At 38.0% G+C, this 22160-nt stretch overlaps 1 protein-coding gene across 6 annotated transcripts in view; it reads right to left on the bottom strand.

Annotated features, from left to right (window-relative positions):
* FBXO38 (F-box protein 38) overlaps window positions 1-22160 on the bottom strand; it is a 62915-nt gene that overhangs the window by 20053 nt on the left and 20702 nt on the right. For all 6 annotated transcript variants that reach the window (XM_043913205.1, XM_043913209.1, XM_043913208.1 and 3 more), the window contains 5 exons: window positions 19445-19538; window positions 18369-18499; window positions 13524-13694; window positions 11738-11880; window positions 10661-10871 (listed from right to left, as the gene is read on the bottom strand). In XM_043913205.1, coding sequence (XP_043769140.1) covers window positions 10661-10871; window positions 11738-11880; window positions 13524-13694; window positions 18369-18499; window positions 19445-19538 — 750 coding nt within the window. The remainder of the gene's footprint in view (window positions 1-10660; window positions 10872-11737; window positions 11881-13523; window positions 13695-18368; window positions 18500-19444; window positions 19539-22160) is intronic.

Genomic DNA, 22160 nt, shown 5'->3' with positions numbered 1-22160 from the left:
AGGCTCCTCCCCGCCCCCGCCAGAGGCAGAGAGGCAGGTGCGCGACAGCCAGAGCCAGAAGGCAAGGGGCAATCTTTGCCCCAGAGACCAGCATCCTCCACCAAACCGTGAGGAGGATCGCAGTTGCTAACCATGTCTTCCTAGGATTCTGAGGGCTGACATCTGCCAGGAGGGTCACAGCCTGAGATCAGCTCCCCAGAGGAGACACACAGCACACCTGAGACAGTGTTCTCGCGGTGCACCCGGGAAACTGAGTGGTGGGGACCAGGGAGGTGATTAAGATGCACAGTCCACCTGAGACTGTGTGCTCACCAAGCACCTGGTCGCCTAAGCTGCTGGGACCTGGGAAGGGCACAAAACGCATGCCCAAGTGAGTCTGTGCCCTTGTGGCGTATCCGAGAACCTGAACCTGAGCAGCTGAGACCTGGGAAGTATATAAAACACAGGGCCAGCTTTGGACAGTATTCCTGCAGAGCAACCTGGAGCCTGAGCAGTGTAGATCCGGAAAGCACAGGCCACAGTGAGCTGGGGCAAACCCAGTGTGGTCCATATACCGTGAACACTCCCCACACATGCCACTGATACTTTTTTGCAGTGTTCCTCCCTCTCTACAACTGAACAAGTGAGCCTAAAGAAGTGAACACCTTCGCCCCGTTGTGTCAGGGCAGAATAGACACTGAAGAGACTTACATACAGGAAGCCAAAACAGAGAAGAGGGAACTGCTCTGGAAGTGACAGGTGCAACAGATTAAAACCCTGTAGTTAACATTGACAAAGCATTGGAAGGGGCCTATTACAGACCTTGAGAAGAAGTACAAGGTGGAACAAGGAACTATCTGAAACTGAACTGACTCCACACTGCCCACAACAGCTCCAGAGAAATTCCTAGAAGTATCTTTATTATCATTTAAAAAATTTTTAAAGTTCTTTATTATTCCTTTAATTTTCATTTTTATAACCTACTATTACTTTGCAAAAAAAACCCCATATTTTTAAAGCAAATTTCATATATATATTTTTTATAATTTTTGTGACTGATTTTCTCTTTTTTTAATATTGTATTTTTGAGAGTTTAACCTATACTCTAGATTCTTAATTTTTGCTTTTTGGTATTTGTTATCAATTTTGTACCTTTAAGAATCTAGTCTTCAGTATCCATTTCCACTTAGGGGTGCAATTACTGGTTTGATTGCTCTCTCCCCTTTTGACTCTCCCTTTTCTCCTCCAGGTCACCTCTATCTCCTCCCTCCCCCTTCTTTTCTCTACTTAACTCTGTGAATCTCTCTGGGTGTTCTGGGCCGTGGAGAACACTTAGGCAACTGATTACTGGCTAGACTGCTCTCTCCCCTTTTGACTCCCTGTCTTCTCCTCCTAGTTACATCTACCTCCCTCCTCCCTCTTCTCTTCTCCATGTAACTCTGTGAACCTCTCTGGGTGTCCCTCACTGTGGAGAATTATTTTACCATTAATCTAGATGTTTTATCATCTGTGCTGTATGGATGGAGAAGTCTTGAGGCTACTGTAAGAACAAGACTGAAACCCAGAGGCAGGAGGCTTAAATCGAATACTTGAGAACACAAGAGAACTCCTGATTCCAGGGAACATTAATAGACAAGAGCTCATCCAAAAGCCTCCATACATACACTAAAAACCAAGCTTCACCCAAGAGCCAACAAGTTCCAGAGCAAGGCATACCACACTAATTCTCTAGCAAAGCAAGAACACACCCTGAGCATTAAAATACAGGCTGCCCAAAGCCTTGCCAAATCCACAGACACCTCAAAACTCACTACCGGACACTTCCCTGCACTCTAGAGAAAAGAGATCCAGCTCTACCCACCAGAACACAGACACAAGTGTCCCTAACCAGGAAAGCATGACAAGCCACTAGTCCAATCCCACCCACAGGAAGCAAGCTACACAATAAAGAGGAATCATAAACTTCCAGCCTACAGAAAGCCCACCCCAAACACAGCAATCTAAACAAAATGAAAAGGCAGAGAAATATTCAACAGGTAAAGGAACATGATAAATGTGCACCAAACCAAACAAAAGAGGAGGAAATAGGGAGTCTACCTGAAAAAGAATTCAGAATAATGATAGTATAAATGATCCAAAATCTTGAAAACAAAATGGAGTTACAGATAAATAGACTAGAGACAAGGATTGAGAAGATGGCAAGCAATGTTTAACAAAGACCTAGAAGAAATAAAAAAGAGTCAATCATTAATGAATAATGCGATAACTGAGATCAAAAGCACTCTGGAGGGAACCAACAGTAGAATAACTGAGGCAGAAGATAGGATAAGTGAGGTGGAAGATAGAATGGTAGAAATAAATGAAGCAGAGATGAAAAAAGAATTAAAAGAAATGAGGACAACCTCAGAGACTTCTGGGACAATGTTAAATGCCCTAACATTCAAATCAGATGTCTGAGAAGAAGACAAAAGGAAAGGGCATGAGAAAATACTTGAGATAATAGTTGAAAACTTCCCTAAAATGGGGAAGGAAATAGCCACCCAAGCCCAAGAAACTCAGAGTCCCAAACAGGATAAACCCAAGGTGAAACACCCCAAGACACATATTAAGCAAATTAACAAAGATCAAACACAAAGAACAAATATTAAAAGCAGCAAGGGAAAAGCAACAAATAACACACAAGGGGATTCCCATAAGGATAACAGCTGATCTTTCAACAGAAACTCTTCAGGCCAGAAGGGAATGGCAGGACATACTAGTGATGAAAGAGAAAAATTTACAACCCAGATTACTATACCCAGCAAGTATCTCACTCAAATGTGGAGGAGAAATCAAAAGCTTTACAGACAAGCAAAAGCTGAGAGAATTCAGCACCACTAAACCAGCTCTTCAACAAATGCTAAAGGATCTTCTCTGGACAGGAAACACAGAAAAGGTTTATTATAAACTCGAACCCAAAACAACAAAGTAAATGGCAATGGGATCATACTTATTAATAATTACTTTAAATGTAAATGGGCTGAATGCCCCAACCAAAAGACAAAGACTGGCTGAATGGATACAAAACCAAGACCCTTATATATGCTGTCTACAAGAGACCCACCTCAAAACAAGGGACACATACAGACTGAAAATGAAGGACTGGAAAAAGATATATCATGCAAATGGAGACCAAAAGAAAGCAGGAGTAGTAATACTCATATCAGATAAAATCAACTTTGAAATAAAGGCCGTGAAAAGAGACAAAGAAGGAAACTACATAATGATCAAAGGATCAATCCAAGAAGAAGATATAACAATTATAAATATATATGCACCCAACATAGGAGCACCGCAACATGTAAGGCAAATGCTAACAAGTATGAAAGGGGAAATTAACAGTAACACATTAATAGTGGGAGACTTTAATACTCCACTCACACCTATGGATAGATCAACCAAACAAATTAGGAAGGAAACACAAACTTTAAATGATACAATGGACCAGTTAGACCTAATTGGTATCTGTAAGACATTTCACCCCCAAAACAATGAATTTCACCTTCTTCTCAAGTGCACACAGAACATTCTCCAGGATAGATCACATCCTGGGCCATAAATCTAGCCTTGGTAAATTCAAAAACATTGAAACCATTTCAAACATCTTTTCTGATCACAATGCAGTAAGATTAGATGTCAACTACAGGAAAAAAACTATTAAAAATACAAACATATGGAGGCTAAACAACACGCTTCTGAATAACCAAGAAATCACAGAAAATCAGAAAAGGAATCAAAATGCACATAGAAACAAATGAAAATGAAAACACAACAACCCAAAACATATGGATTCAGTAAAAGCAGTGCTAAGGGGAAAGTTCATAGCAATACAATCTTACCTCAAGAAACAAGAGAAAAATCAAATAAATAACCTAACTTTACACCTAAAGCAACTAGAGAAAGAAGAAATGAAGAATGCCAGAGTTAGAAGAAGGAAAGAAATAATAAAAATTAGGGCAGAAATAAATGAAAAAGAAACAAGAGACTATAGCAAAAATCAGCAAAACTAAAAGCTGATTTTTGAGGAGATAAATAAAATAGACAAACCATTAGACAAACTCATCAAGAAAAGGGAGAAGAATCAAATCAAAATTAGAAATGAAAATGGAGAAATCACAACAGACAACACAAATATGAAGGATCATAAGAGATTACTATCAGCAACTATATGGCAATAAAAAGGACAACTTGGAAGCAGTGGATGAATTCTTAGAAAAGTATAACCTTCCAAGACTGAACCAGGAAGAAACAGAAAATCTTAACAGACCCATCACAAGCATGGAAATCGAAACTGTAATCAAAAATCTTCCAACAAACAAAAGCCCAGGACCAGATGGCTTCACAGGTGAACTCCACCAAAAATTTAGAGAAGAGCTAACACCTATCTACTCAAACTCTTCCAGAAAATTGCAGAGGAAGGTAAACTGCCAAACTCATTCTGAGGCTACCTTCACCTTAAAACTAAAACCAGACAAAGATGCCACAAAAAAAGAAAACTATCACTGATGAACAATATCACTGATGAACACAAGATGCAAAAATCCTCAAAAAATTCTAGCAAACAGAATCCAACAACATAGTAAAAAGATCATACATCATGACCAAGTGGGCTTTATCCCAGGGATGCAAGGATTCTTCAATATTCACAAATCAATCAATGTGATACACCATATCAACAAACTGAAAGATAAAAACCATACAATTATCTCAATAGATGAAGATAAAAACCCTCCACAAAGCAGGCACAGAAGGAAAATAGCTCAACATAATAAAAGTCATATGTGATAAATTCAACTGCTATTTATGATAAAAACCCTCCAGAAAGCAGGCATAGAAGGAACATACCTCAACATAATAAAAGCCATATATGATAAACTCACAGCAAACATTATCCTCAAAGGAGAAAAACTGAAAGCATTCCCCCTAAAGTCAGGAACAAGACAAGGGTGCCCACTCTCACCACTACTATTCAACACAGTTTTGGAAGTTTTAGCCACAGCAATCAGAGAAGAAAAAGAAATAAGAGGAATCCAGATTGGAAAAGAAGAAGTAAAATGCTCACTGTTTGAAGATGACATGATCCTCTACAGAGAAAACCCTAAATGCACCACCAGAAAATTATTAGAGCCAATCAATGAATATAGTAAAGTTGCAGGATATAAAATTAACACACAGAAATCCCTTGCATTCCTATACACTAACAACAAGAAATCAGAAATAGAAATTAACGAAACAATTTCATTTACCATTGCAAGGAAAAAAATAAAATACTTAGTAATAAATCTACCTAAAGGAATAAAAGACCTATATATAGAAAACTATAAAACACTGATGAAAGAAATCAAAGATGACACAAATAGCTGGAGAAATATACCATGTTCATGGATCAGAAGAATCAATGAAAATAAGTATAAACCCAAAGCAATCTATAGATTCAACACAATCCCTATCAAGCTACCAACAGTATTTTTCACAGAACCAGAAAAAATAATTTCACAATTTGTATGGAAATACAAAAAACGTCAAATAGCCAAAGCAATCTTGAGAAAGAAGAATGCAACTGGAGGAATCAACCTGCCTGACTTCAGACTACACTACAAAGCTACAGTCATCAAGACAGTATGGTACTGGCACAAAGACAGAAATATAGATCAATGGAACAAAATAGAAAGCCCAGAGATAAATCCAAGTACCTATGGACACCTTATCTTTGACAAAGGAGGCAAGAATCTACAATTAAGAAAAACAATCTCTTTAACAAGTGGTGCTGGGAAAACTGGTCAACCACCTGTAGAAGAGTGAAACTAGAACACTTTCTAACACCATACACAAAAATAAACTCAAAATGGATTGAAGATCTAAATTTAAGACCAGAAACTATAAAACTCCTAGAGGAAAATGTAGGAAAAATACTCTCTCACATAAATCACAGCAGGATTCTCTATGACCCACCTCACAGAGTAATGGAAATATAAGCAAAAATAAACAAATGGGACCTAATTAAACTTAAAAGCTTTTGCACAACAAAGGAAACCATTAGCAAGGTGAAAAGACAGCCTTCAGGATGGGAGAAAATAACAGTAAACCAAGCAACTGACAAAGAATTAACCTCAAAAATATACAAGCAGCTCATGCAGCTCAATACCAGAAAATTAAATGACCCAATCAAAAAATAGGCCAAAGAACTAAACAGACATTTCTCTAAAGAAGACATATAGACGGCTAACTAACACATGAAAAGCTGCTCAACATCACTCATTATTAGAGAAATGCAAATCAAAACCGCAATGAGGTACCATCTTATACCAATCACAATGGCTGCCATCAAAAGTCTACAAACAATAAATGCCAGAGAAGGTGTGGAGAAAAGGGAACCCTCTAACACTATTGGTGGGAATGCAAACTAGTACAGCCACTGTGGAGATCAGTATGGCGATTCCTTAAAAAACTGGAAATAGAACTGCCATATGACCCAGCAATCCCATTGCCGGGCATACAGACTGAGGAAGCCAAAACTGAAAGAGACACATGTACCCTAATGTTCATTGCAGCACTGTTTATAATAGCTAGGACATGGAAGCATCCTAAATGTCCATTGGCAGAGAATGGATAAGAATGCTGTGGTAAATATACACAATAGAATATTACTCAGCTATTAAAAAGAACACATTTGAATCAGTTCTAATGAGGTGGTTGAAACTGGAGCCTATTATACAGAATGAAGTCAGAAAGAAAAACACCAATACAATATATTAACACATATATATGGAATTTAGAAAGATGATAACAATGACCCTATATGTGAGAAGCAAAAGAGACAGAGATATAATGAACAGACTTTTGGAGTCTGTGGGAGAAACCGAGGGTGGGATGATTTGAGAGAATAGCATTGAAACCTGTCTATCACCATATGTGAAACAGATCGCCAGTCCAGGTTCGATGGATGAGACAGGGCACTCAAAGCCAGTGCCCTGGGACAACCCTGAGGGATGGGAGGGGGAGGGAGGGAGGGGGCAGGGGGGTTCAGGATGGGGGACACATGTATACCCATTTGAGTCATGTCAATGTACGGCAAAAGCCACTACAATATTGTAATGTAATTAGCTTCCAATTAAAATAAATAATTAAAACAAAAGAAAAGAAAGGATAATATCTCAATAGATGTCTTTGGTAATTAAATGAGATAATACTTTGGGGCTAGGGAAGTTGCAAGTGATTCTTGGTTTTGATTTTTCTGTTTCAAAGTATTTTATCATTGGGAAGTACATCTTTTTCAGAACAATTTTAACTTACAGAAACTATGTAAGCTATCTTTTAATCAAATATCAATGCTTACCAAACATTCTGTTCAGGTGAAATGTTGTTTCAGTTATTAAAAAAAAATCCTGTTACCTAATATAATCATAAACCTTGATGGAGCTGAGCTATTTTTACAGATACATTAACTGGTCTCTTTTATATATAAATTTGAGAACCACTGTCCAAAATAAATGCTGCAGAGCAGTTTCACTTAGTGGTTAATTTGTAGGGGTGGCGGTGAGGGAATGGAGTGGCACCCCACTTTTGAAAGCAGTAAGTACATGGGATTTATTTTAAATTCAGATAGAAAAACAGTTAATGATGCGTAAATAAAACTATGCTTTACAGTTATAATTACTTCAAAAGTAGTTATATCTAAATAACTTGGCAAAATGCTTTAGCAATTACAGAAGCATGATTTTGACAGATGGCAATATTGTTAGACAATGAGAATTGTTAAAAAATACAGATATCTCCTCCTGTTTTACAGTGCCGCAAAATGAAGGTAATGAATTGATATTTTCAGTTAACATAAGTAGTTCACAATAAAGCATTCTAAATCTTAACAGTTTTGGAAGTGCAAATCTACGATGATAATATCCGTAACCAAATTATTGAATTTTAGTAAATTAAACAGTACTCTGTATAACAATGAAAACATACTTTTGTTGGAGTCTATTACTTTCATGATAATGTTCACTAAAAAAACACCATATTTTATTTCAGTGGTTTATTAGCAAAGACACTTAACTTATATAAATTAAATGGCCTTTAAAATTTTACAATGCCCTTCTTTGACAGGCAATTACTTCATGCAAGCTGATTAAGATAAATACAACAAGGCAACAGAGTGAGTGAATCTACTTCATTCTAGCACTAATCCAAAAGTTCATGCATGAAAAATTCTAAAATTCTACAGTAATTAAAGTCGACATGTGAATATCAATTTCAAACTAATGTTTAAAATATTGTTATGTTGGTACTTAAGGAGTACAAGCATCAATATTAGTCATTTCAACTAACATTCATTCCTCATGATCCCTTTTATTTTTAATCCCTATACCACTCTTTATGTTATTTTTTTTTCTGTTGTTTCTTTTATTTGAATTCTTTGCACTTCTAGTTTTGATCAAGAGCCACATGCCCTTTCTTCGGGTCTTTTTTTTTTTGGCTGTGCCTTGTGGCTTGTGGGTGCCATCCAGGGATGGAACCTGGGCCATGGCAGTGAAAGCACAGAGTCCTCACCACTAGACCGCCAGGGAATTCCCCACATCCTTATTTTTTATTTAAAAGAATTAACCTGACATGTATGTAATAATAAATACACATTAATATAGCATGAAGTTGGAAAGACCCATGGAGCCTAATGTTTCATGGCAACATTCACTTCTCTAAAATCCTGCCACCATCTTTGGTATTCTTAGGTTTCCTCTGCTGAAGCTGTTGAGTTCCTCAATCTTGGCATTTTTGTCACTAATTCCTTTACTTTTCAGCATTTGAAGAAAACACATTTGACAAATACGGTACCTCAAGTTATTTGTTTTGTAATTATATCTCGTATCTATTGAACTTTAATTTCAAATGTTAGTAGATTTAAGTTTCATTGTTCTCTCTTAAATCGAATACAGTATTCTTGCATATGTTTTGGTTCATGTTGAATCATATATGACTTAACAATGAAAGGCATCCCCTATTCTATACCGAGAAGCCAATGGCCATGTAACTTTCTAGTGGAGTCTATACTCTGTCTAGTACTCCAACTCCAAACACAACTGGGTTCATAGGATTTGGGGAGTGCTGCACTTCAAGAGCTGCACCAGTTTCCTACAGACGGTTGGTGTTCTCTGAAGTCCAGATCCTGTGATGGCACGCAAGGACAAGAAGGCAAAGAAACAACAGCTGACTCCACAATCTACTTCTTAACCCCTAGCACTTGCTAGCTCTGCACTTTTGTTTTTGTGTTTTGGAGAGATTTAGCCAGAAGTTTGAAATGCCTAAAAGTACTCCTGTGGAAATCAGAAGTATGAAGTTGGATATAACTGCAATTACTTTAAAAAACAGAAATATCAAAGCTGAAAATAAAGGTTTAGAATTCAATAGTATATAGCTGGTACTGAAGCCATGAGACTGGATAAGCTTATAGAAAGAAAAAGGGAAAGCAAGGACAAGAGTAGAGGAGAGGAAGTGGAACAAGTGAAGGAACCTGAGGAGGCATGTCCAGTGAGACAGGAGGAAAAATCAGGAAAATGGTTTCAGAAAGGCCAAGAGAAGCAAATACCTTAGGAAGATAGAAGTGGACAACAGTGACAAATGCAGCTGAGGTGAGATGTCAGAGAAGATACAAGTGGAGAAAAGATCACTAACCTTTATAAAAGAGCCACTGGTGACTTTGCCAAGAGCCAAAATGGAGAGTTCTCTATAGAGAGAGCATGTAGGGTAGGGAAGTGAAGACAAAGCCTACAAATGATTCCTAGGTCAGGACCTGCATATACAGAGTGATCCTAAAGGAAATTATACACAGAATACTTTCATTATGAAAGTAATAAACACACCAGGGCACCCTATTTTCATTAATTACTCTGCCCAAGAGAATAAGTGAAGGGGCAACAACTAAAAAAGTGGCTAAAAGAGATTCCTTTTCCAGTTCTTAAGTGTCAACTGAGAAATTGGAACATCTGTAAGGGAACAATTTCACTCCATTCTCACTCATCAATATGGGCAGATGAAGCCTAATAACACATGGGGTGGCAGAGAGCAGGAGTTCAGTCCATATCAAAGAACTGGATGGACAGTTACATAAGTGAAATCCCATAGGTCCTTATTAGCTCATGTGCTTAATTTTCTGGGTGGTTTTGAAGACTTAATGGTGAGAGGTACGTGAAGGGTTTCCAACACAATGTCTAGCACATGTCTGGTATTCATTTTTCCAGTTCTTGGTACATCCAAAAATGATCTCCACATTCAAGTTCAATGATGAGAGAGAATACTTATTGTTTAGCAAGATACTGAAAGATGCTTCTTCACCCAAATCCTGACAGCTAAATCTCCATTAGGCCAGGCTTCTAAGGCTCACTGCACCCTAATTCTCATGGCATCTGAGTCCTTCCCTTTCTGTAAGTACCTCCAATAGATTCTATGGACAAGAGGCATCATAAACACAACTTTGAAACAAGCAAGCAGACAGGCAAACTCCATCCACCCCATCAGCTGCTTTGTTAGCAAGGTTCCCCAATGTGTAAAGTGACAAGCTGAAATGGGGGAGAAGGGAACAGAATAGAGTCAGAGAAACATGACCCAAAGTAAAAATCATCTCTATCTGGAGCTCACAAAAGATCTGGGTTACCGTCGGCTGCAAACTGCTGCTCTCCTGGCTGCAAGTCTTGCCGGAAGTCATTCTCCTCATCTGAGTCATCTGGGTGATGGTGATTGTTGTCGTGGATGTTGGCATTATTCTGGGCATTATTATCATTGTCATTGTTGGAGTTCTGATTGCTAACAAGGGCCGAGGAAACCCCAATTCCTGTGCCTGCACTCAGACCAACCCGAGCACAGCCCTGAAGCAAGATGAAACCACATGCTTATTAATTTGGGTTAGAATAAAACACTGCAGTTTTAATATTCCTTCATTTCATCTTTACATAGAATACTTATATAGCACTTTATGAAATACTTTCACCTATTCATAAAGAACCTCATTTAAGGCCCACAACACCTCAAGCAAGACAAAATTATTGGTCTTGATTTACAAATGACAACATGCACAATGGGAAGGGATCTGCCCAACAGTGCATGACCAGTATATGGTAGAGCTGAGACTTGAAATCCAATAATTTGTCCTCAAACCCTGAGCTTTCCCTACTATACGGCACTGCTTCAACAGTGAGGGTAGAACCATTAAGAATTGACAAGAGAGAACTTAATTCGTTGAAACATTAAGTTTCTATTACAATAAGTTAAGTTTCTATATACATTAAGAAGTTTTAAAATAACATTTTGTACAACTGGGCAACTTCAGATTTCCCCAGATATCTAACTGAGTAGCAAAAGTAGCAGCAAAAGAAAACATCCAAAATAAGTTCCTAATCCTTACTTAGATGTTGGGTTGCTAATTAGAGATCTAATCTTTCAACTAACTACTCTAAGTAATAATTTTTGCTTTAGCTCAAATTTCCACCTTTGCTGTTACATTAACTTTATAAACCTGATGGAAACAGCTTTCCACTTACTTTTTCCTTTATCTGGAAACCCCTTAGTACTCACTCACAAGAACATGTGGCCATTCCTTATTATAACCTTTATGCCTTCCTTCACTGAGGCTGGCAGTAAAAAGTCAAATTATATCATTTGTAAAGGCATATCATTAGGGAAAAAATTACTTAGGTTGTTTCTTGAGTAAAAAACTCTTTCAAATGTGACTTACTTTGGGCGGTTCACGAAACATTTGGTCCAGTGAAATAAACTCCAAGCTAGGCAACAATTCAATAAACTGGCCGAAGGAGTCCAGCTTCAAAGCATGGCAACGCACTAAGTTGATATCAACCAATCGAGTCCACCTTGAGTGGTCTGTTGAAGAAATGACATGGCCAAAGAAAATACATAACTAACACTTTCTCCATTACTCATGAATTTTGCCATAGGTCACAAAGACTTTCCAACCCATTTTCTTTGTGTAAATTTTATCTTATTTCATGATCTCTAATACTTAATGACTCTAAACTATGATGTCTCCTTACCCAATTTCATGAGAACCAGATGGACTGGAAATTGTTAACTTAAAAGTAAGTCTGTTTTTGTTTAAATGTGATTCACTTAAAACCTACATGCCTATTTAACTACAGGACACTAGTTAAAAGAAATGTTGGTGTATTCCTTTAATAAAACATTACACAGCTACTAAAAGAATGAATAACTGAATAAGTTTGCTAATATGGAGAGCTCTCCAAAATATTCTCAGTGCAAAATACAAGTTACAGGACAATGTATATACATAGTAAGGTCCTTATGTATACATAAATCATTTTTAAATGCTATACATGTATAGGCTGCAAATGCACAAAATAACCTGTCCAGAAGAATATATGAGAAACCATTGACGGTGGTTACCTTTGAGAAGAGGAGGCCTTTCATTTTGTACCTTTCTGTACTGTTTGATACTGTTTATCAAGTGCATGTATTACTTTTAGTTTTTAAGTGTTAACAGGAGTTCTGAGTGATGTGATTATAGGCCATTTTTTTTATTTTCTTCTTTATACTCTTCTGTATTTAAGAAAACAAACAAACCAAAAACCCAATAAATGTTATTTTTTTAAAGTGATCTATGCCGGCTACAACCTAAAATTTGTACTTTCCAATAGCTTTCTGGTGCAGCTGGGCAAGGGGTAGAACTTCTCTTCTCATGGGTGAGACATGGCCATTCTAATGAGTGATCTCAGCAGAGGCTCAGGAGCCTTGCAACAGGTCTGGAGGTGGGTTTTGTGTGGAGCTGTAGTATCCCTGCGTGGTGGCTCAGACAGCTGTCAGTGGTGGTTTGCAGCTGTCAGTGAGAGGGAGGGCCTGGTTTGGTACGAGGATGTCAAAATGAAACGTCTCTAGCTCTAACTTTATTAAAGGCTTGTGAATTTGGATATTTAGGAAGTGCCTTAAAAAAAATAAACAGCATTACTCCCTTAGCGGGGCGGGGGGAATAAAACTCCTCTCATAAGGAAAAATACCAAGTGTAAGAGTCACACTTCTGTACCCAAGGGATCAGGCAGGGAGATATCATCTGAAGTAGCCTAAAATTTTAAGGTAATAGAAAATTTCACTACATGTTTAGTATGTCACCTAATTCAAGTTTTTAAAATACATACCTACTTTGTTCAGATGATATGCCATTTTAAGGTAACACAGAGAAAACAACCATAATATCCCAGGCAACAATTCCTAAGCTTAATTTTACGTGCCCGGCCCAAAGAAAAACACATAACAATTAGCACGACTGAATCTATTATCTCGACAGTGCAAATTTCTAGGCAGAGAATCTCAGGAGTTCAAAGAGGAGTTGAAAGTATTTCCAACTCAGTTATCAAAGGCTCCCAGAGCTTCTATGAACAATCTATAGAAAAATCTACATTTTACATGAGGAATGTTAATTAAGGCCATACAGAAAACAAAGATATGTATTATTTTGACATCAATAAAATATAGCTGTATTTAAGATATAGTACCTGAGATCCAATTGTATGGGTTATGTAGATGGGGGCAATTATAAATTGCCAGATATTTGATACAGGAGAAAACTTCATTGACTGCCTTCATCCCTATATCAGTGATAATACCAGGATTTTCCACCACATCAGCCAAACCATACTTCACCAGATCTGCATTAGCCATTCTGCCTAGAAAGAGATTTAAAAAACAAAAAAGATTCTTAAGTGTCATGGAATCTTGACAACTTAAGTTGTCAACTCTTTAACATCCAGTATGATTACTCTCTATGATCGTTCTGCTTCATCTGTCCATCATCAGGTTTAGATACAATCTTAGGTTAGGTATTCTGTACAAACGGTAGTCTTTATTTTGCAAAATAAAAATTTATGTTAAAAGTTAAGGGACAGCTAGCAGATTATTTTCAATTGTCCAGAAAAGGAAAAAAAGAATGTGAAGTCTTAAAGCAAAACTGATGGATACACTGTACTGGTTTACACTTATGGTGAAGTTTTATTAGCTTTTAAAAAGAAAAATAAAAATGTAACTCTCTGGGACTTCCCTGGTGGCCCTGCAATGCAATGGATGTGGCTTTTATCCCTGGTTGGGGAAAGAAGATCCTACATGCCATGGAGCAACTAAACCCACACGCCACAACAGCATAGTCTGTGTGATGCACTGAAAGATCTCGCATGATGCCATGAACAATTTAGACCCGACACAGCCAAAGTAATTATTTAAAATGTAACTCTTTCACTCTATAAGGATAATGTTTTTCAAATCAGGTGTGGCCATGTGCAGAGAAGAGTGAATTTTGAGAATTTGGATCCATTTTTAGAACTACAGTATTGGTTAGTAAATATTTATACCTTAGAGAGTGGACTTTTAACTCAAACACACATATCCATTCTCTCTGTCCTTGGGCTTTAGGGTCTACTGTCTTGTCAGAGAGTAGGGGCTGGGTTTAGTAAAAAATGATCCCCCAGTCTAGATTATGCCACTGGATATCACACTGTGTCCCTTGCTTCCTATTATTATTCCTGCCACCTGCCTGACCTTTACTCTATAGGATGGTCCACTTTACTATGAGCAATCTGAAGGAAAACTAGACTCTGCCTCATTAGTTTACAGTTACATTTTCAATGTATAATACTGGGATATTTCCATCATAATACTGGGATATGGGAACCCAATAAATGTCTCTCACAATCCCAGCAATCAAAACTGACACAAACTACAAAGAAAACACCATTGCTCTGGTGAAGCTGTCCTGCCCATTACTGCGATTTACTCCCAACTCTTTTAAATTTCTCTTTCCATATAATTCATGGTCTTGCTCCTAGGGTCCCTGTTTTTTCTATTTACTGCTATTCTTGGACATTTCACCTTAACCAATTCTTCATAATTTTGCTGAGAAATACTCTTTAGTCTCCTGGTAAAGACTTTGTTCTTGCCCTGTGAACTATAATTTGCCTTCTCCCTATGATCAGGTTCATCTTGAATTGAACCCAAGTGGGTGTTTCCAGCATTACTGCTGCAGCCTAACATGATAAATCCATGTCTTACATTCATTCCTTTCAGACCTGTTCCTATTTTTAGGGTCTCCTGATTGTCACACTTCTTCAGAACCCTGATCACATCACCTAGGATTTAGATTCTTTTTCCTTCAGCCAGAGGTCAGCTAGAAGTAAAAGCTACCAGTTACCGAACGTTTTTTTTTTTTGGAGACTTATGTATTTTACTTATGGCTGCACTGGGTCTTCTTGCTGCAAACAGGCTTTCTCTAGTTGTGGTGAGCTACTCTTTGTTATGGTGCTTTGAGCTACTCTGAGTGAGGACTCCTCTTTGTTGCAGTGCATGGGTTTCTCATCGTGGTAGCTTCCCGTATAGCACAGGCTCTAGGGCACTTGGGCTCCAGTAGTTGTGGCTCGAGGGCTCCAGACTGTTGGCTCAGTAGTTGTAGCACACAGACTTAGTTGCTCAGAGGTATGTGGGATTTTCCTGGACCAGGGATTGAACCCACATCCCCTGCACTGGCTCTTTACCACTGAGCCACCAGGGAAGCCCTACTGAATGCTTTCTAAGTGTAAGAGATTATAAAAGTCCATGTTTTCTCACTTGTCAAATGGATATAAGACCGTTTTCTACTTTTTTATTGGATGATTTGAAGCCAAGAAATGATTTGCCCCAGGTCCCATGAGTAATACAATTCCATCTCATTCCTTCTTTCCAAAGTCCCAACACCAAAGACTATTCTATACTTCTCCTGAATCTGAATGAGTTTTACACCCCAACCTTCCCACAAAGCTCTGAAATCATGAATCCACGTAAACAAAGGACCCCTCTCTTAAGTATTCATCCTTGGATCACTTTTCTTACATTCCTAGTACATAGCATCTACTTTTCAGCACATCCATTTCCCCAACCTGGCATTGCCACTTTTATCATAAACCTATCGGGACAAAGGTGATATTTCTATATTTTGCCAGAATCTCTGGAACAAAGAACTGACACAAGTTTTACCAGGAGCCACCCCAACCTCCTGGAAAGATGTTTCAAAACCTAAATGGCTGAGAGGCAAGAGATAAAGTGACAGAGTGTAAGCAGTGACCTGTAATCTCTCCATGTTTGTTAGAGGCACCTGGCAGCTATTCTCATATAGAGAATCCCAGACTTAACTTTGGAGTAACAGAGGAAGGTACATATATAGGAGAAATGGGTAAACTGTAGCAAATATGAAGAATTACTTATAAAAGGATAACCAAGAGATTATTAAGTATAAAGAAGACTATGAAATAAGCTATGTTGCAAAACGTAAGATAATAGTAGTCAAAAAGTAAAGTGTTTTCAAATGAAAGTGTGTGTTGAGGGGAAACAAACACTGCTGAGAAATAGCTGGTTATAAAGACAATTCTCAGTGGACGTAAAATATAGTCATCATCAAATGACTACACAAATTCCATCAAGTTTTTGGCTTTTAGGAGGAACAAAAAATAAGACTTCAGAAAAAACACCAATTACCAATAATAACTTTAACTATTACTATTAACTTAAAATTTTAAGTTACTATATAGTAATATATATATTTTCAGTTCCTATATAACAACTTAAAATTATTAGCTTAACAAAATTAAGCTAAAGCTAATAATTTTCAGTTACTATATACACTTGTAGAAAGAGAATGTTAGCAACTTCACTGAAAAAGGAAAAACAACAGTCATATTGTTTGATCTGGATTGTCTTAAGAAATCAAGGTTGCTGAGAGAAATCTCAGATATGCAGATGATACCACTCTAATGGTAAAAAGGTGAAGAGGAACTAAAGAGCCTCTTAATGAGGGTTAAAGAGAGTGAAAAAGCTGACTTGAAACTCAAACGTTAAAAAAATTAAGATCATGGCATCTAGTCCCATCATTTCATGGCAGATAGAAGGGGAAAAAGTGGAAGCAGTAACAGATTTTATTTTCTTGGGCTCCAAAATCACTGTGGATGGTGACTGCAACCCTGAAATTAAAATATCCTTGCTCCTTGGAAGAAAAGCAATGACAAACCTAGACAGTGTATTCAAAAGTAGAGAAATCACTTTGCCAACAAAGGTCCATATAGTCAAAACTATGGTTTTTCTAGTAGTCATGTACAGACATGAGAGGTGAACCATAAAGAAGGCTAAGCGTTGAAGAGCTGATGCTTTTGAACTGTGATGCAGAAGACTCTTGAGAGTCCCTCGGACTACAAAGAGGTCAATCCAGTCAATCCCAAAGAAAATCAACTCTGAATATTAATTGAAAGGACTGATGCTAAAGCTCTAATAATTTTGGCCACCTGATGCAGAGTCGTCGCCTCACTGAAAAAGACCCTGATGCTGGGAAAGACTGAAGGCAAAACAAGGGGGCAGCAGAGGATCAGATGGTTAGACAGTATCACTGACTCAATGAATCTGGGCAAAACTCCAGGACATGAATTTGACTAAAACTCCAGGACATGAATTTGACCAAACTCCAGGAGACAGTGGAGGACAGAGGAGCCTGGCATGCTGCACTCCATCGGGTTGTAAAGAGTTGCCCATGACTCAGCAACTGAACAACAAAAACAACAAAGTCCTCATGTTCTGTTACAATGCAAATTAGATCCAAAGAAAAAACACCACCTGGTATGACACTGAGATTTTAAGAAAGACTTGTTATAAATTACATGAGTAAGAAACCAATTCTTGCAAAAATAAAAACATGCTGATGGTGTAAATGTTCTTGCATGTCTGACTACTGTCATGTGGGAAAAAGTCTGAATAGTGAACTGACATGCATTCAAACCCAAAGGGTTGAGTTCCCAATTTTAAATACATTCCAGAAAATGCTGTGAACAAGCCTTCCAACAGCAGTTATCATTAAATGAATACTGACCAAAATATGCTAACACTATCAGAAAATCCAGAATCCCCAGTGGGCTTATTATGAAAATGAAGAGCAGGGGTAGGGCCTGGGACCTCATCTGAGAGGACCATCAAAAGCTTCAAGAAGTGTGGTAGATCAAATTCAGCAAACAGAAGCAAGGATGACATTCTGTGAAAACAATGAAGTAGAACGGGAAAGAAACTTGGGGAGCAAAGTGGTGACAATATCAAATGTAGGTAAGGATCTTTTTTTGGGTAGACAACCACTTCATTTTCTGTAATCTGCTAAAATCAGAGGCAATATAGGGGAAAAAAAAATCACTGGCACTTCAAGTTCAAATTTCCAGAAGTGAGAGCACCTGAGATTTTAAGTATTTTTATGTCTAAGAAAATAATGGCACATCCAAATTTAGGGTTCACTTTGTCAAGTAAGTTCCCAACAATAATTTTAGGGGAGTAAATGAGCTAATTCTTACTCTGCAGCAAAAACTCATCTACATATCCCAGATGAAGGGTTTCAAACTGGGGGAATTCCAACTCTGCCATCTTTAGGGCGGAAAAGACGCCATCTTTGGTTAGGGAAGGCTGGATCCGAACTTCATGTAACCTATAAACAAGAGACACATAAAGGAATAAAATGAAAGCCATCAGAATAGAAGATTCTTCCTAATGTAAGGCTCTGAAAGAAGTTTATCGTACTGAAGTGTCAAATGCAAAAACACTGCCTCCTCCATGAAAAAATATCAGAGATGCTTCCTTTAAAAGAGCATTTTATAAAAGTGAGGGCACATCTCGTGTACACTAAAGTCACAGTAAGAATGAATTATAATAATCCTATATCCTTTTTGGTAATTTCCTAAACCTGATTAAGTCAAGGCAAGAATCTGGTATTTCTTTAATACCTTTTAGAGGCTAATATTAAGTCCCGTTTTTAACAAAGAATCTAGTCCTATAGTAGGTAATAATATCTATTTGCTTAAATACAGTTTTATTTACACTCTTCATATTCTATGATGGAAAGGAAGAGTTTAATTTTTTAAAATTCAATTTAAATATTATAAAAGCAGAGGTAGACTTTTGATATGCGGGAAATAGTAAATATGGCATCAAGTGATGTGAAGATAGGTTAAAAATTTAAAAGTGTTAAATGTTAAAGGTCAGGATGCTGAAAAAGCAGACTTAAAACAGTGGTTTCTAAATAGCAATTATCCCCAACTAAAACAATTCAGAAAACTGTCCAGAGGATGAAACAACGGCTCCTGAGCAAGTATCAGTACTGACTTCTGTTGGAATCTCAGGCACTTTCAGGTAACTGGCAGCTTTTCTCTGGTGAGATCATGCCCATTTTAACACTTGCTGGGTCTGGAGTGCAGCTCAGTTGGTCATCAGTTGTACAGAAGACTTCCCCTAAATGATAACCTACTGCTATTTAAACAACTTCTCTGTATTTTAAATCTGAAAAAGTCATGATCAAACATCATATATATATTCTGCCAATTTTCATAAAACAGAAAAAAACATAGTTCTGACCCAATGTGAAAAGAAAACATACCTACGGGCAGCAGTGATGATGAGGTAACCAAGATCTACTTCAAGTGCATTTTTACAAGCTCCCAAAACAATAGTGTGCAAATTTCGAAAACCACCTAGTTAAAGGAAAAAAGGAACAAAAACAATTATCATCCCATTTGACCATAGCACTTTCTTTTTCTCTTTTCTCATTTATTTTTATTAGTTGGAGGCTAATTACTTTACAATATTGTAGTGGTTTTTGCCATACATTGACATGAACCAGCCATGGATTTACATGTGTTTGCCATGCTGATCCCCCCTCCTACTTCCCTCCCCATCTCTTCCTTTTGGGTCTTCCCAGTGCACCAGCCCTGAGCACTTGTCTCATGCATACAACCTGGGCTGCTGATCTGTTTCACACTTGATAATATACATGTTTCAATGCTATTCTCTCAGATAATCCCACCCTCGCCTTCTCCCAGAGTCCGAAAGTCTGTTCTATACATCTGTGCCTCTTTTTCTGTCCTGCATATAGGGTTATCGTTACCATCTTTTTAAATTCCATATATGTGTGTTAGTATACTGTATTGGTGTTTATATTTCTGGCTTACTTCACTCTATATAATAGGCTCCAGTTTCATCCATCTCATTAGAACTGATTCAAATGAATTCTTTTTAATGGCTGAATAATATTCCATGGTGTATATGTACCATAGCCTTCTTATCCATTTGTCTGCTGATGGGTGTCTAGGTTGCTTCCATGTCCTGGCTATTACAAACAGTGCTGCGATGAGCACTGAGGTACACGTGTCTCTTTCAGATCTGGTTTCCTTGGTGTGTATGCCCAGGAGTGGGATTGCTGTGACCATAGCACTTTCAATAAAGCATTTATATTACACTTTCAGTGATAATTGTTTAGGTGTAATCATTTTAGTGCTTGTATATCATAGTGTGGTTTTAATTTTCATTTCCCTATGATCAGTGAAATTTACCATATTTCCATGTTTACTACCATTCAGATATCCTCTTTCGAAAGATCTTTTCTATTCAAAATGTTTTCCTATTTTTCCTATTGTTTCTGACTTTTTCTCACTAGTATTAGTTCTTTTTGTATTCTAAATACATAAATTAGCATTTATGTATTTTAAATTCTTTCAGTTCAGTTGCTCAATCGTGTTCAACTCTTTTTTTTTTTTTTCTTTTTTTTTTTCTTTTAAATGTAAAACTCCTGTGTGAGCTAAGTCACTTCAGTCGTGTCCGACTCTTTGGGATTCTAGGGACTGTAGCCCACCAGGCTCCTCCGTCCATGGGATTCTGCAGGCAAGAATACTGGACTGGGTTGCTACGCTCTCCTCTGGGAGGTCTTTACCTCATGCTCCTGTGGCTCCCAGGCTCAAGAGTTGGGGTGCAGGAGCTTAGTTGGTCTGTGGTATGTGGGATCATCCTGGACCAGGGATCGAACCTGTGTCCTCTGCACTGGCAGGCAGATTCTTTACCACTGAGCTATCAGGGAAGCCCTCGTGTTCAACTCTTTGCAACCCCATGAACTACAGCACACCAGGCCTCCTTGTCCATCACCAATTCCCAGAGTTTACTCAAATTCATGTCCATTGAGTCAGTGATGCCATCCAACCATCTCATCCTCTGTTGTCCCCTTTTCTTCCCACCTTCAATCTTTCCCAGCATTAGAGTCTTTTCAATTAGTCAGTTCTTCACACCAGGTGGCCAAAGTATTGGAGTTTCAGCTTCAACATCAGTCCTTCCAATGAACATCCAGGACTGATCTCCTTTAGGATGGACTGGTTGGATCTCCTTGTAGTCCAAGGGACTCTCAAGAGTCTTCTCCAACACCACAGTTCAAAAAGTATCAATTCTTTGGCACTCAGCTTTCTTTATATAGTCCAACTCTCCCACCCATACATGACTACTGGAAAAAACCATAGCCTTGACTAGATGGATCTTTGTTGGCAAAGTAATGTCTCTGCTTTTTAATATGCTGTATAGGCTGGTCATAACTTTTCTTATAAGGAGTAAGCATTTTTTAATTTCATGGCTGCAGTCACCATCTGCAGTGATTTTGGAGCCCAGAAAAATAAAGTCTGCCACTGTTTCCACTGTCTCCCCATCTATTTCCCATGAGGTGATGGGACCAGATGCCATGATCTTAGCTTTCTGAATGTTGAGCTTTAAGCCAACTTTTTCACTCTCCTCTTTCACTTTCATCAAGAGGCTTTTTAGTTCCTCTTCACTTTCTGCCATAAGGGTGGTATCATCTGCATATCTGAGGTTATTGATATTTCTCCGGGCAATCTTGATTCTAGCTTGTGCTTCCTCCAGCCCAGCGTTTCTCATGATGTATTATTCTGCATGTAAGTTAAATAAGCAGGGTGACAATATATAGATGCACTCCTTTTCCTATTTGGAACCAGTCTGTTGTTCCACGTCCAGTCCTAACTGTTGCTTCCTGACAGATTTCTCAAGAGGCAGGTCAGGTAGTCTGGTATTCCCATCTCTTTCAGAATTTCCCACAGTTTATTGTGATCCACACAGTCAAAGGCTGCTTTGGCAAAGTCAATAAAGCAGGAATAGATGTTTTTCTGGAATTCTCTTGCTTTTTCGATGATCAAGTGGATGTTGGCAATTTGATCTCTGGTTCCTCTGCCTTTTCTAAAACCAACTTGAACATCTGGAAGTTCACGGATCACGTATTGTTGAAGTCTGGCTTAGAGAATTTTGAGCATTACTTTGTATTCTAA

The sequence above is a fragment of the Cervus elaphus genome, chromosome 9, assembly GCF_910594005.1.
Source record: "Cervus elaphus chromosome 9, mCerEla1.1, whole genome shotgun sequence".
Classification (NCBI taxonomy): Eukaryota; Metazoa; Chordata; class Mammalia; order Artiodactyla; family Cervidae; genus Cervus; species Cervus elaphus.
Note: the sequence above shows the minus strand (reverse complement) of the source record. Positions and strands in the feature narration are given on the sequence as shown.